This window comes from Homalodisca vitripennis, chromosome 5 (genome assembly GCF_021130785.1).
Source record: "Homalodisca vitripennis isolate AUS2020 chromosome 5, UT_GWSS_2.1, whole genome shotgun sequence".
Lineage (NCBI taxonomy): Eukaryota > Metazoa > Arthropoda > Insecta > Hemiptera > Cicadellidae > Homalodisca > Homalodisca vitripennis.
In genome coordinates this window covers 102,993,947-103,007,115 of record NC_060211.1, presented here as the reverse complement: position 1 = coordinate 103,007,115, position 13,169 = coordinate 102,993,947, and the positions used below count along the sequence as shown (strand labels likewise).

The following is a 13,169-nucleotide window of genomic DNA, read 5'->3' as shown; positions in this document are numbered from 1 at the left end:
GCCCACAAATTGATTGTTTTGCTGAGACCTCGCAGGACGGGCCCTACCTGCCTACTGCGTAGTTGCCACTATTGCATCATAGACCGAATATTCCACTGAATTGAAATCGATTTTAACATATACTTCTATACATGATACAATCAAAATAATTTACTGAGACAACTGATTACTTCCAAACACAAAAACTTAATTTCCAGATCAGCTCTTTTAGCTTATTGTTCATGTGGATTGTAGTCTGATACGGACCAGTTGTTTTTGTTTACTTTTTTCAAAACTTCTGTAACTGTGATATACATGTATTTTCATTGTTTCTTTACATTGTGATTCCTTTTTTTTATTTAAGTGATATACTATTGTGTAAGTGGTTATTTTTACTATGGAATGGGATTGTTTGTATCAGCATAAAATAGGTGCAGTCTTATACATATATTCAGATGACAATGGAAGTAGTTTTATTAATTTTGATGATGTTCAAAATGATTTTTATTTGATGATGAAAATTTAACCGATGATAAAAATTATACTATTGATCCTCAGAACACTAATGATTTAGATGATGACTTTCTATCAACTAGTTCTAATAGGCCTATGACTGCAAGAGCTGCAGTTGTTTTTAGACTTTGTACATTTATTTGAAATTATTTATTTTAGAAGTTTTTTTGTTATACATGAATTGAAATGGTATTTATATACATCCAAACAATCAATATATGTGATATATAAATGGTGGTGTAATAAATGCATCTAAATTATTTAGATTAGGGTTTTTATATAAGTTACTATATAACTTTCAAGAATTATACATAACAATCTTATTAAAAAATTGGAATTTTATGGTGTGAGAGAATTAAACTGGTTTAGGTCTTGAAACAAAAAACTTTGATTAAAATTGGAAGCATAAAATATGAATCTGAATGGAAGTCTGTAAGTAAGGGGGTGCCTCAGGGATCCATTTTAGGTCCAACATTATTTTTAATTTATATAAATGATCTACAGGAAGTAACAGATGAAGGTTTAATATTGTATGCTGACGATACAACAGCAATAGTAAAAAACCTAAACACTGTAAGTTTGCATTGTAAAATCTCATCACTTATCTTAAAATTAAATAATTGGTTCAATCTAAATGGTTTATTTTTAAACAGCAAAAAATCAGAAATTGTTCATTTTAAAACACACCAAAATAAATCTATTCTTCAGACCGTGAATTTCAATGATGAATCGGTAGGTGTTTCTAATACAGTAAAGTTTTTAGGATTATTCATTGATGAAAACATTAATTGGAAACATCATATTGAAAAATTAGAAAATAAGCTGAGCTCTGCGTGTTTTGCCTTAAAAGTTTTACAAAATATTGTGAGTTTTCAAGTGATGATGACAGTGTATTACGGTTATTTTTTTCCTCACATGAAATACGGTATATTGGCATGGGGTTCTTCCTCCAAAGCAATTTCTATTTTTATATTGCAAAAAAAGCTTTGAGAATCATAACAAAATTAAATTTTAGATCATCCTGTAGGTCTATATTTAAAAAGTTAAATTTATTGACAATTCCGTCACTTTATATATATGAGGTCTTAATGTATACCCATAAAAACTTACTTAATAATATCACCACAAAAGATCATGATTATAATACAAGACAGAGAGACAGATTTACATACCCAATCCATAGAACTAAATTATTTGAAATGTTCCCTTATTACAAAGGACTAACATTTTACAATAAAATTCCAATATCTCTATCCTCTTTGCCTCCAGAAAAGTTCTCTATAAAATAAAAACATATTTTAATAGAGAAAGAATACTATTCAGAAACTGATTTTCTAAATGGTGCAACCTTCATTAATTAAATTACCCCCCAACCATATCAAAACATTTTGATGTATATATATGTATTAATTCCACTGTATTTATTTTATCACTAATTATTTTTAAATGTGTTTTATGTTTTGTAAATTATTTTATTTTAGTGTAGCCTAATAATAGCTACATCTATCTTTATTTAATTTTAATATGAATTATAATCTGTACCTGTATCATTAGAGTTTAATGTTTTATATACTTACTGGATCACTGTTTGTGCGATTAATATTGATTATTTATCAGTGAATTGTTAATTATGTTTATAACTTTTTTTTAATTAGGATTAGTATATTTTAAACTATATTGACGAGTCACCTGTTCATTGTAGATTTTATCTACTACATTTATGTAATGTTACGTGACAATAAATTTCTGATTTCTAATTTCTGTCAAACCCCTATAAGAGTTACTCATAAACCAACAAATAGTAAATCAATAAGGACACCAGTTCTTGTTCAATGTGGGTTTAAGAGCATGACTTTACTTGACAATTTGTGTAAGACTAGTAGCTATCGGAAAGTATCACAAGAAAAGAATATTTTTCTACCACAAATTAACTCAACTTGCGTACTTATTCAGTATCTTCACCCTTATCTTCAGTCAATGTTTGTGGAAAAAATAAAATAAATTATTTAATGATTACTAATCTTCTTTACTAGAGCAAAGAAGGTGAAATACAGCAACTGAGAAGTAATTACGAGAAGGAGATGAGAGAACAAGACAAAAAGTGGAGATCATGTCTGGATCGTAGGTTGGCGGAGGAGGAAGCCAGACATCAGGAGGAGACGGCTGAGCTCACCAGACAGTGGACCAATCAGAAGAAGGTGTGAGACTAACTCGGATCTATTTTCTTTAAAGAAAATCCATTTAACTGATCTTACAAAGATCTTTTCAGTTTGTCCATGTGAATGAACCAGAACATGTTTCATTATAATTACTGGACAAAAGAGGGACATGGCTAGTATGCCTGTAGTATCACTGCATTGAAGTTGAAATCTAGTTGAAACAAATGAGCCATTTAAAACATATAACTTTTTGAGAATTAATTAAACTTCAAATGAATTTATAACGAAATGCTTTTTATTTAAAAAGTACTAAATTATACTAAAATTAATATAATATTATCCAGTTTACACACTTTAGGAAGAGTTTTGTATCCCCTGTATTGTATAAAAATATCTCCTATATTGTAAAAATATGTATTTTAAGGTTTGTTTAACAATTATTAGTAATTAATAAATAATAATTGATTCAAACCGAATAAATTCAATAATCAAACCATCAATGTGCTTTCACAAGACAGTCATGGCCAACGATGGACTTAACTGCAGCGGTTTTACGTGAACATCATGGTTCAGACCGTAAGCATATGCGATCTAGTGGCATCAATTTGAACTGATTCCAGCAATATTTTATATTGCATTTTATAAGGACATTGCATTGTTTATTTTCGTCTTCAAAGAAAATTGTTTAATTCTTATTTAGTTGTTTATAGAAACCAAGTAGATAGCTCAAATCAGCTGTGTTGCAACAGCCTCTAGAGTGATTGCCTTCACTAACACTCAGTTTAAAATGTATTATTTCACATTATTTGTAGTCTGAACTGATCAATTGTCGGCAATATTTCATTACGTTCCACAAGTTTTACGAAACGAAGTGGGCAGTCTAGCAACACGGTACCCAGTAGCAGGTGAAATCCTGCTTGTACTAAATTAATGTACAATAAATCATTTTGATGCAATTTTCCTTGTCTCCAGTTTTATTTTATCTTATGTCTTATATTACATTTTTATAAATTGTCAGCTATGAATGAAAAATCTTAGAAATACAATCTCAGTAATGCAGCTACTGATAGACACATCCTATATAAGCTACTATTGTGTTTTCATTTACTTTAATAAAGATTTCATATACTTTGTCTAAGAATCTTCCAATATGGATTGCAGGAGTTGGAGACAACCAGTAGGCTAGCAGTAAAAGCTGTTGAAAGTGGTTCAAACAGTAGTGATATGATGCGACGGCAGGTCCAGGCACTCACCCTGCAGCTTACTGAGCTTCAGAGCCACAGGTCAGAAACCTTCACTCACTTTAAAGTATAAGTGACTGCTAATGCATTTTAGTTTTTCAACTGAATGAGCTAGTTGCAGTGAAATTTAATTTTGAATATGGTTGTTTATCAGGTGTGAAACGTGCGACCATCAGAGGGCGATCGCAAGTAAACGCCTGAGGTCTATCACGTCAAAATACAGTCAAGACTGCACCGAAATGGAGTATCTGAGGAATATATTGTACGAGTATATGATGGGAAAAGAGCCGATGGTGAGTTTAATTGAAAAATTATCATTTAACTTGTTGAAATACAGATTGATTATTCATATTTGAAAGAAATTATTCACTTTTGTATGGATTTATTGTATTAAAAGTTCTCTTCAGCCAGTCTAATGGCAGGACAATAGTTTAATTAAGTAATCATAATTGTAGTTAGAGCACTAGAATTATTAGTTCTTTTAGTCAATCAATAAAATTATGAATTAAACATTTGTATAGTTCTGTTTAAAATTTTATTTTGTTAATTTTTGTAATTTTAGGCTATGTTGTTCTCATTTTTAACTCAGAACTAAGTGAAAAGATTGTACACCCTGTCCTTCTATTGGTTGAATATTATTAAGTACAAATGTTTAGTACTTTGTATTAGGCAACTAGACTGTATAGTATAGAGAACTGACAAGACCTATTGTAATTTTCTGTGTAATTGCCTAAAGGTCAATAAAGATTCTTGATTCTATACTCAATTTATTTGTATGATAAGTATATTGTATGTTTGTTTTGTTTTGCAGGTTTTAGCTAGAGTGTTGTGTGCTCTGATGAAGTTTGATGAAAACCAAACCAGAGATATTGTTCTCAAAGAGAAACAGAAAGTAACAGTTGTAAGTATTTTTCATCATATTTGTAAAGTATTGAAAACTAACCAAACTAAAACTAAAAATAAAAATAACTGGTAAATTCTGTCAAGAGTTTTCATTTACAGTATTCAAAACTTTATGTATAATCTTTATGTACAAGTGCTCTTTAGCAAGTGTTGACATTTTTTAATGAGAATGTAACATTAGTACTAAAATATTAAATTGAAATAGCAATATATATATAGAAAACTCCTACACATGCATACATAGAAAATGGACTTTCTTGAATAGTTAATATAATAATAATAATAATAATATTCCTTTATTGCATAAAAACAATTTACAACAATTGCATTGCAAGCGTCAGTAATGGTACAAAAAATACATCAGTTATTTGATGATTTGTCAACTAAAATTATTATTTAATGAAAGGCAATAATCAGAACCAGGGATTTTTCTCGTTGGTCTTAATTTTCAAAATTTTCATCCCAGCGGCCCATCATGAACTCATCAACAGAATAAAATGTCTTTGATACCAGGAGGTGTTTTAGACGAGCTTTGAATTTTTTTGGATCATCGAGTTGTTTCATAACTTCAGGGAGCCTATTGATTATTCTGACACCAACTTGTGACGGCAAGTGTTCAAAAGCAATTGTTCTGTGTTGGTCGATTCTAAAGTTGTCCCTGCCTCTAGTCTCGTACTGATGGACATCCCTACCCTGCAGCAACTCACATTTGAGTCTACAGTACAGGGCGACATCGAGAATATAGAGGCAGGGTAAAGTCAGCAATCCAAGCTCCCTAAAGGAATCTTTACACGACTCTCTGGGGTTCAATTTTGAAAGAATTCTGACAGCTTTCTTTTGAGTTCTAAATACTCTTTCGAATTTGTACTTAGAACAGCTGCCCCACAGTCTCAAGCCGTAAGTCAAATGTGGATGTATCAGGCCAAAATATGCCGTTTTCAATACATCCAAAGAACAAAATTTTGCAAGATTGCGCAGGACAAAAATGCCCGAGGCAACCTTGGAGCAAACCTTTTCAATGTGATCGTCCCATGTCAGTCCTCGGTCAAGGTGCATTCCAAGGAACTTAATGGATTCAGCTTCATCAAGAAGAACATCGTCCACCATCACTGCAGGCCGTAGTTCTTGGTCTTGTTGCTGCCGGAGGCAAAAATTCATGACGTTTGATTTCGAGCTGTTTGTTTTCAGATTGAGTTTTGAGAAATGCTCGATGCATGAATTCAACTCAATAAATGCCTTCACTTCGAGATCGTGTTTTGATTTTGATCTGATGCAGAGAGTCGTGTCGTCAGCGTATTGAGTCACCTTTCCATTCTGGATTGATGACGTCAACCTATTGACGTAAATTATGAAAAGGACTGGCCCTAATATTGATCCCTGAGGGACACCATAGGGCATTTTCACTTTGCTTGACATGGCATTCGCGATCTGTACGCACTGCTCTCTATCCTGAAGATAAGACGAGAGTCGTGCGGCAGACCCCGAATACCACTTGTCCACAACTGGTGCATCAGTTTTGCATGATGCACACAGTCAAAAGCTTTGGAAAGGTCGAGGAATATGCTTAGCACATGTTCTCTCCTTTCCAGGCTATCGACAACATTGTGAATGAGATCCGTTACAGCATCTATTGTCGATTTGTTTTTCCTGAACCCGAATTGTTCGGGACAAAGAATTTCGTAACGGTTCAAAAATTTTTCGAATTGTTTGAGAAATGCTTTTTCAAAAATTTTGCTGAAAACAGGGAGGATGGAAATCGGACGATAATTGCTTGAGATGCAAGGAGATTTATATTCGTTTTTATATTGAGATTTATATTCGTTAAAGAATATAATAACTGCACATTACATATTTTAGTACTCAAAATAGTTTCAGAAGTATAGAGGATAAAAACTGTTAAAAATTTCTTAGGTTTTGATAGTGCTTTAAACAATTAGTTAAGCTTTTGATTTTCGTAGTTACTACAGAACCATCTGAAATCCTCTCTTAAAGCATTTTTAAACCTGGTTTTGTACTGATACTATTGTGCCGAGTGACTGCCACTGTGATCGAGTCGGTCAGTGAGAAAGGTATAGTCGGCTGACTGTGGACCGTAGATCGGTACTGGTTGTAATCTGTAATCCATGTATCACTCTCACTACTGCTGCCACAACCAGTGACAAGACAGTTGTATACAAGATCTGAAAAGCAGTGTCGGTCCTTAAAATTTCAGTTATAAACATTGCCGAGCCATCACTGTGATGTGTGAACATACTTCATATTGATTCCCATACAAACCAGTAACACACCCGCAGCAAGTACCTGTGACAGTTCTCGTAAGTAAAATTTCAGTTATAAACATTGCCGAGCCATCACTGTGATGTGTGAACATACTTCATATTGATTCCCATACAAACCAGTAACACACCCGCAGCAAGTACCTGTGACAGTTCTCGTAAGTAAAATTTCAATTATAAACATTGCCGAGCCATCACTGTGATGTGTGAACATACTTCATATTGATTCCCATACAAACCAGTAACACACCCGCAGCAAGTACCTGTGACAGTTCTCGTAAGTAAAATTTCAATTATAAACATTGCCGAGCCATCACTGTGATGTGTGAACATACTTCATATTGATTCCCATACAAACCAGTAACACACCCGCAGCAAGTACCTGTGACAGTTCTCGTAAGTAAAATTGCCTATCTTGTTCACATTATGCGACATTAGTTGCACAAATTCTCTCGCAACTTAACTTGCCAGTTTGCAGACGGTCAGCCGGCCGAATCTACCCTGCACGTCAGTTCTACCAGGCACAACCAATACTGCTGTGATGACAGCTGGTAGAATCCCATTAGTTCTTCGATCTACCATTCATCTGAACAACTTCCCTGCACACGTGACGATTGATCGGACAGTATTCAAACTGTTCAAACCAAATAGTCACAACTTATATGAGGAGCATTACATCATTTTGTTTCATAGTTCATGATTATAATCAAATGAACACGTGACTTAAATCACAATCTTTCTTGTATTTATTTACTTTTTAGTTCAGTTGTCGTGTTGGAGTTATTCTATTCTTGTATTGTCTTAAAGGGCAAACACAAAATATTCAAGAAACAGTAATTGATAACATTAACTGTGCTCTTATACCTTGAAAGATTGTGTTCTGTACTGGTGTCTACTTATTCTACAGATTGCGAATTAACTGCACAGCATTAATATCTGTAGCAGATAACTTTCTGATGCATTCTTCATATATTGGCCGGCAGTGGGATATATTCGGAACCACGATACTTTCACTGGACTGTAACCAGGGCTGCCACAGTTTTTTATTGTCTAGAGGGAAAGGACAAAAGGGCCATGTCCTGTCATCATCCCTAATACCAGTCGTATATCCTCCTTACTTTGTTCTAGGAGAGTTAACCACCCTTTTGCATAAGGTGAGATAAACATTTTAGATTGTCTTAGTCCAGAGGCCCTTCTTCAGGTTAAGGATCTAATCCTCTCTTCCCAATCTTATCATAGCAAATCCTGCACTTCACAGTTTTGCCTATACAGATGAAAAGGAAATTGGAGACATAATAACAAATCTAAAGCCCAAGAAGTTTACTGGAATTGATGACGTATCAGCTCAGCTCCTAAAGCAGTGCAGTGATTCACTCACAGCCCTCCCAGTCTCATTACAAACCGGACTGTTTCTATCAGCCTTAAAAATAGCGAAGGTCTATCCGAAATTGAAAAGTGGCTGCACAACAACACAGATCAATATCTCTCATATCAACAGTGATTTGTGCCACTGGTTGGAGAGCTATTTGACAGGAAGGAGTCAACTAGTATAAAAATCTCACATAGAAAATGATATAGCACAAACTATAGGATTCAATTCCCTACCAGTAAAAGAGGAGTACCTCAAGGATCTATGTCTAGGACCTGTGCTGTTTGTACTATTCATAAATGACATGCCAGAATATCTTGCCCAGTACTGTTCAATTTTAAAGTAGGTAGATGACACAACACTCCTATCAGATTGCTCATCTGACAACCTAGCCATTAAATTATATATAGCAATGAACATGTCCTATCAATACTGCCATGAAAATGACTTACATGTGTTGTATATGTCAAAAAATTCAACTGGGTTTTTGGAGAAGGAAAAATAAGTTCCTAGTGTACCTTATGTGAAAAAAACACATGAAGTGAAATTTCTAGGAATAATAGTAGACGATAACCTATCATGGGCTGAACATGTGGACTTGCTATGCAAAAAACTAAACACCTGCCTCTTTATAATAAAACACATAACTCATATTTCTGACATTAGTACAGCAATACTGACATCACTCACTCTTTGAGTCTCATCTGAGGTACGGAATTGCTAAGTGGGAATCACCTCAGTAGATAATCTGTAAAGAATCTTGATTATACGAAAAAAAGCTATAATAATGCTTGAAAATCATGCATTATAAAATTGTTCAGGTAGGCCTTGGCGGTTTTGGGTAGTACCAGCCTATCGAGATCTGAGGATCACTGAGGGTCAGGCAGCAGCCTCAGGCACTAGTGTTCAAATTGTAAAAAAAATTATTTTGGTTTTTTTGCAAACAAAATTAAAAAAAAATAACACCCCGAGTTCAGTAAGCTGATAATAATACATCCATTAAGAAAGACTGCAGCAATTTCAAAAAAATTAAAACTCAATTACTATTATAAATAATTAAACTTTTATGGTTTTGTTTAGTAAGACACAAATAGTTCCAAGTTATGTTTTACATCAGCTCAGTTGGTAGCTATTCAAATGTCCAACCGATAATCGATTTATGTCCAAGACCGCTGAATTATATCTGGTGTGATTGTAGCTAGAGCAGCAGTAGTGCATTGTCTTAAATGATGCAGATCCAAAATTTTGTAATTGTAGACAATATTTTTCCTGTTTCAATACCGATCCAATAATTGAGAAATCTTTCATCGAGATTGTCTTGAAATTGTAAGCTTAAGTGTGAGTGTGCTGTCTTGTTTAAATAGTAATAACTGTCTGGTCTAACTGAAGGAAATGTACTGCTGGAGCATGTCCGACTAAAAATTTCCCTCGATAGTTTGTTCAATAACGAAGAAAGGACCAATCACTTGGTCTCTAATAGTATCTTAACACTAGACATTCTCACTTGATTGTCCGACCCCCAAATCCTACAATGATGACTGTAGGCGTAACCATTCACATGAAATCTAGCTTCATAACTGAAGGTGTGTCAATATTTATAAGTATGTCACATACATAACATTAATTTTAAGTAAATTGATTTTACATTAAAAGATAATGTGAATGTTTCAGTTCGGACAGCTGGGTATCCTGTGATAACTTCCGATGCTCTGCTTCTTGTTGAAACTGCTTCATGTTAACCTATTTTTGTCATGTTACTCACTGTATCTTTGATAGGAATTTGTATGATATTTATTGTATACTGTATTTATATTTAAATATTGTACTTTATACACTATGTAATCAGTGATGAGAGTCTGTATAATTTTTAACACCATGTATAACATGTATTTACTTATACACCTATTTATGTATATTTTTTTGAGATGTTACTTACCATTTAAATTTAAAAAATTAATTTGTATTTATTATCATATCTTATTAAAATGTTGAACTAAATGTATGCCTTTCTTTTCCATACCATTTTCTGGTGGCCGAGTTAGAGTGAAATAGCAATGGAACATTTTTGTTTATTTAATGCATATATACCAGTGTATCTAGAGATGCAATAATACATTATAATATTTACATATAATAATACATCATTATATGAATAGTATTTGATTGCTTGATATGTTTAAGGCGATTTTATCACATTGCTGCAAGGTTAGTTTGATTACAGGAATATCTACGTGTCGTAAAAAGTATGTAATTTTCAACTAGGAATTAATTTGTAACATCAGATATGAAAAATTCAAAATATAAATGCTATATTGCTAATAATAAGCTAACTGAAAAGTTGAACAACCAAGATGCTTCAGGAAAAATGTAAAACGATTGTTGTAACTTATCTAAATACAATGTTCTCAAGACAAATTTTTTGGTGTAACAAGTCTGTCTTTAGTGTCATTTACATCATTCCAGAATTTTACCTCTTATTTTAGAAATAACAACAATAATAGTCGAATGATGCCATGCAAAAAAGATATTGTCCACCTACCTCTTCCAGATTCACAGGGGTTTCAGTGGCAATAGTAATACAGTAAATGTTTTGAACATTTTATAAGTTACAAGAAAATGTTCTGATTAAATGTTAAGACATAATCCACTGTATAAATAAATAGACCAAAGTATTGTAAATTAGTTTAATTGTTGTATCTCGTCAGTAGAAGTTCAAAGTTAATAAGTGAAAGCGTATTGACATTTAGTCATGCATAATTTAAATTGCACGAGTTGTAATTTATTGTTAATCACCCCTGAATTGGATAAACACTATGTTTATAATTGTATGTGGACACGTGCAACCAATATAACATTTATATCATGGAGCAGAGCATGTCAAATGAAAGAGAAATATTTTACACTTCCTATATATTATTTCAATTGAGTATATATTGTAATATTTATGTTCCCTTGAACTTGTAATGAGTTACCATTGTAACTGTTTTATTTCTTTTAATTTTATAGACTTTTCTAGCATCTGTGAATCTTTTCCATTTAAATAATTTTCATAATTTATTCATTTTTACAAAAGGAGCAAAAATAATTACTACTCTGCACCCAGGTCTTACAATCAAGATCAATCAGTTCAGCTTCTGTCTTAGTTGCTCAAATGCAGGGGCATATCCATAGAGACATTTAGGGGGAGGGAACACAATACCAGGAATGAATAGAATACCCCAAGGAGAGTGGGATAAAGCAATGCGGTTTTCAGGCTTTCAATTAACCAAAATAGTTTTTAAAACTATTTAACAAGCATAAAATCTTAATTTAATTAACGTTTTACCTTGAAGCTCATAAATATACAATGATATTTGTCGTTTACTAGCATAATGGTTTCACAACTTTTAATACAAAAAGATTGCTTTTTGAATCCTTAACTTTTTACATTATCATTAGTGTTGTAATTTAACTAATAAAAATAATAATATTTTAACATACATTTACAAACTATTTATGAAAAGCCAGGAGCAAAGGCATGAAATTGTGTAACATACCTTGTTAGTTTATATTTTTTTTACTGCATCTATTAGATCTTTAAACATAGCTTACCTTGGGTCTCATCAATGTCACGCATGATGTCAAACCGACTTTTGTAGTTATGAATTATAAAATATATTTCATGCTCAACTTTCATATTCTAGGAGAAAGGTGCAATAACTGTACAATACGCTCAAAGTACATTTGTACATATGTCAACACATTCTTACTTTGCTTCGGTGTGTGAGTGTAACTCTATGCCAGTAGCGGACAGCGAGCGATGGCTCTCTACTGTTGACACAGACACAAGGCGCTGCATCATTATTGTGTTTCATTATTTGGTCCATTTTATGGAGAATTTCTCTTATTTCCTTCCCCACCCTGCTGGGGGTCTGAATCTGCTCAAAGTATCATTTAGGTTGGTATTATCAGTAACAGTAAGGAATGTCCTGTTGCCAAAGTTCAGGATCAAGTATTATGAACCAAAATTCTTGCTTGATCTTCATAATCTAAGCAGCCTACAGTTCTTCCACCACTCCTCTCAGCTGTATGGAGTTCCCTCCCCTACACTGCCCTCAGACCTACAGTGATGCCATATTTGCGGCTCAACTTTACCCACTTCCTGCACTAATAAATATCTTTGGTATAATCTGCTTAGTTAGACTGATCAGATGGTAATCGAAATACATAAACGTTAAATACATTTAATTATGAGTAGGTGAATTTTATTTCTATTCAGATACAGCATTTAATTTGGTCTATTTTTGGTAGATAAAATGTTTTGGTACAGACTATACTTTTATTAGCGAAACAGCACCATAGCCAATATTGCCTTAACTACATGTTATAACAAATGTTTTTGCACTGAGATTTATTTTAAACTATTTTGGAAAACTTTTAAAGTTGCAACAAAAATGTATTTATTGATTTAAATACAGCGACAAGTTAAATAAAACTATTGATCTTGAATTTTGGATCACAATATTGAGGGTTATAAATTTTAAGAAATGAGTAATAAAATGAAATTTACAATTAATTTTAATCACAATGCCTTCAATGTGTTTTTAATTTCACTCCCTAGGTTTGAGTTTCATAGCGACAACAACAAAATTAATTATTGTTGAAGTAACCTTCTGGTATTGGCTTGCAGTTATTGAAATAAGTAAAAGATGTATAGTTTAGTACATGAATTATAATTTATTTCTCAAAA

The 13,169-nt window shown here is 32.9% G+C and overlaps 1 protein-coding gene across 1 annotated transcript in view; it reads left to right on the top strand.

Moving 5' to 3' along the window:
• The window catches only part of LOC124362602 (golgin subfamily A member 4-like), a 41,254-nt gene extending 30,816 nt beyond the window's left edge, over positions 1-10,438 (top strand). Inside the window, exons 10-14 of the mRNA XM_046817251.1 lie at positions 2,526-2,690; positions 3,813-3,934; positions 4,047-4,185; positions 4,704-4,793; positions 10,112-10,438. Coding sequence (XP_046673207.1) covers positions 2,526-2,690; positions 3,813-3,934; positions 4,047-4,185; positions 4,704-4,793; positions 10,112-10,135 — 540 coding nt within the window. The 3' untranslated portion in view covers positions 10,136-10,438. The remainder of the gene's footprint in view (positions 1-2,525; positions 2,691-3,812; positions 3,935-4,046; positions 4,186-4,703; positions 4,794-10,111) is intronic.
• Positions 10,439-13,169: the final 2,731 nt, after the last annotated feature.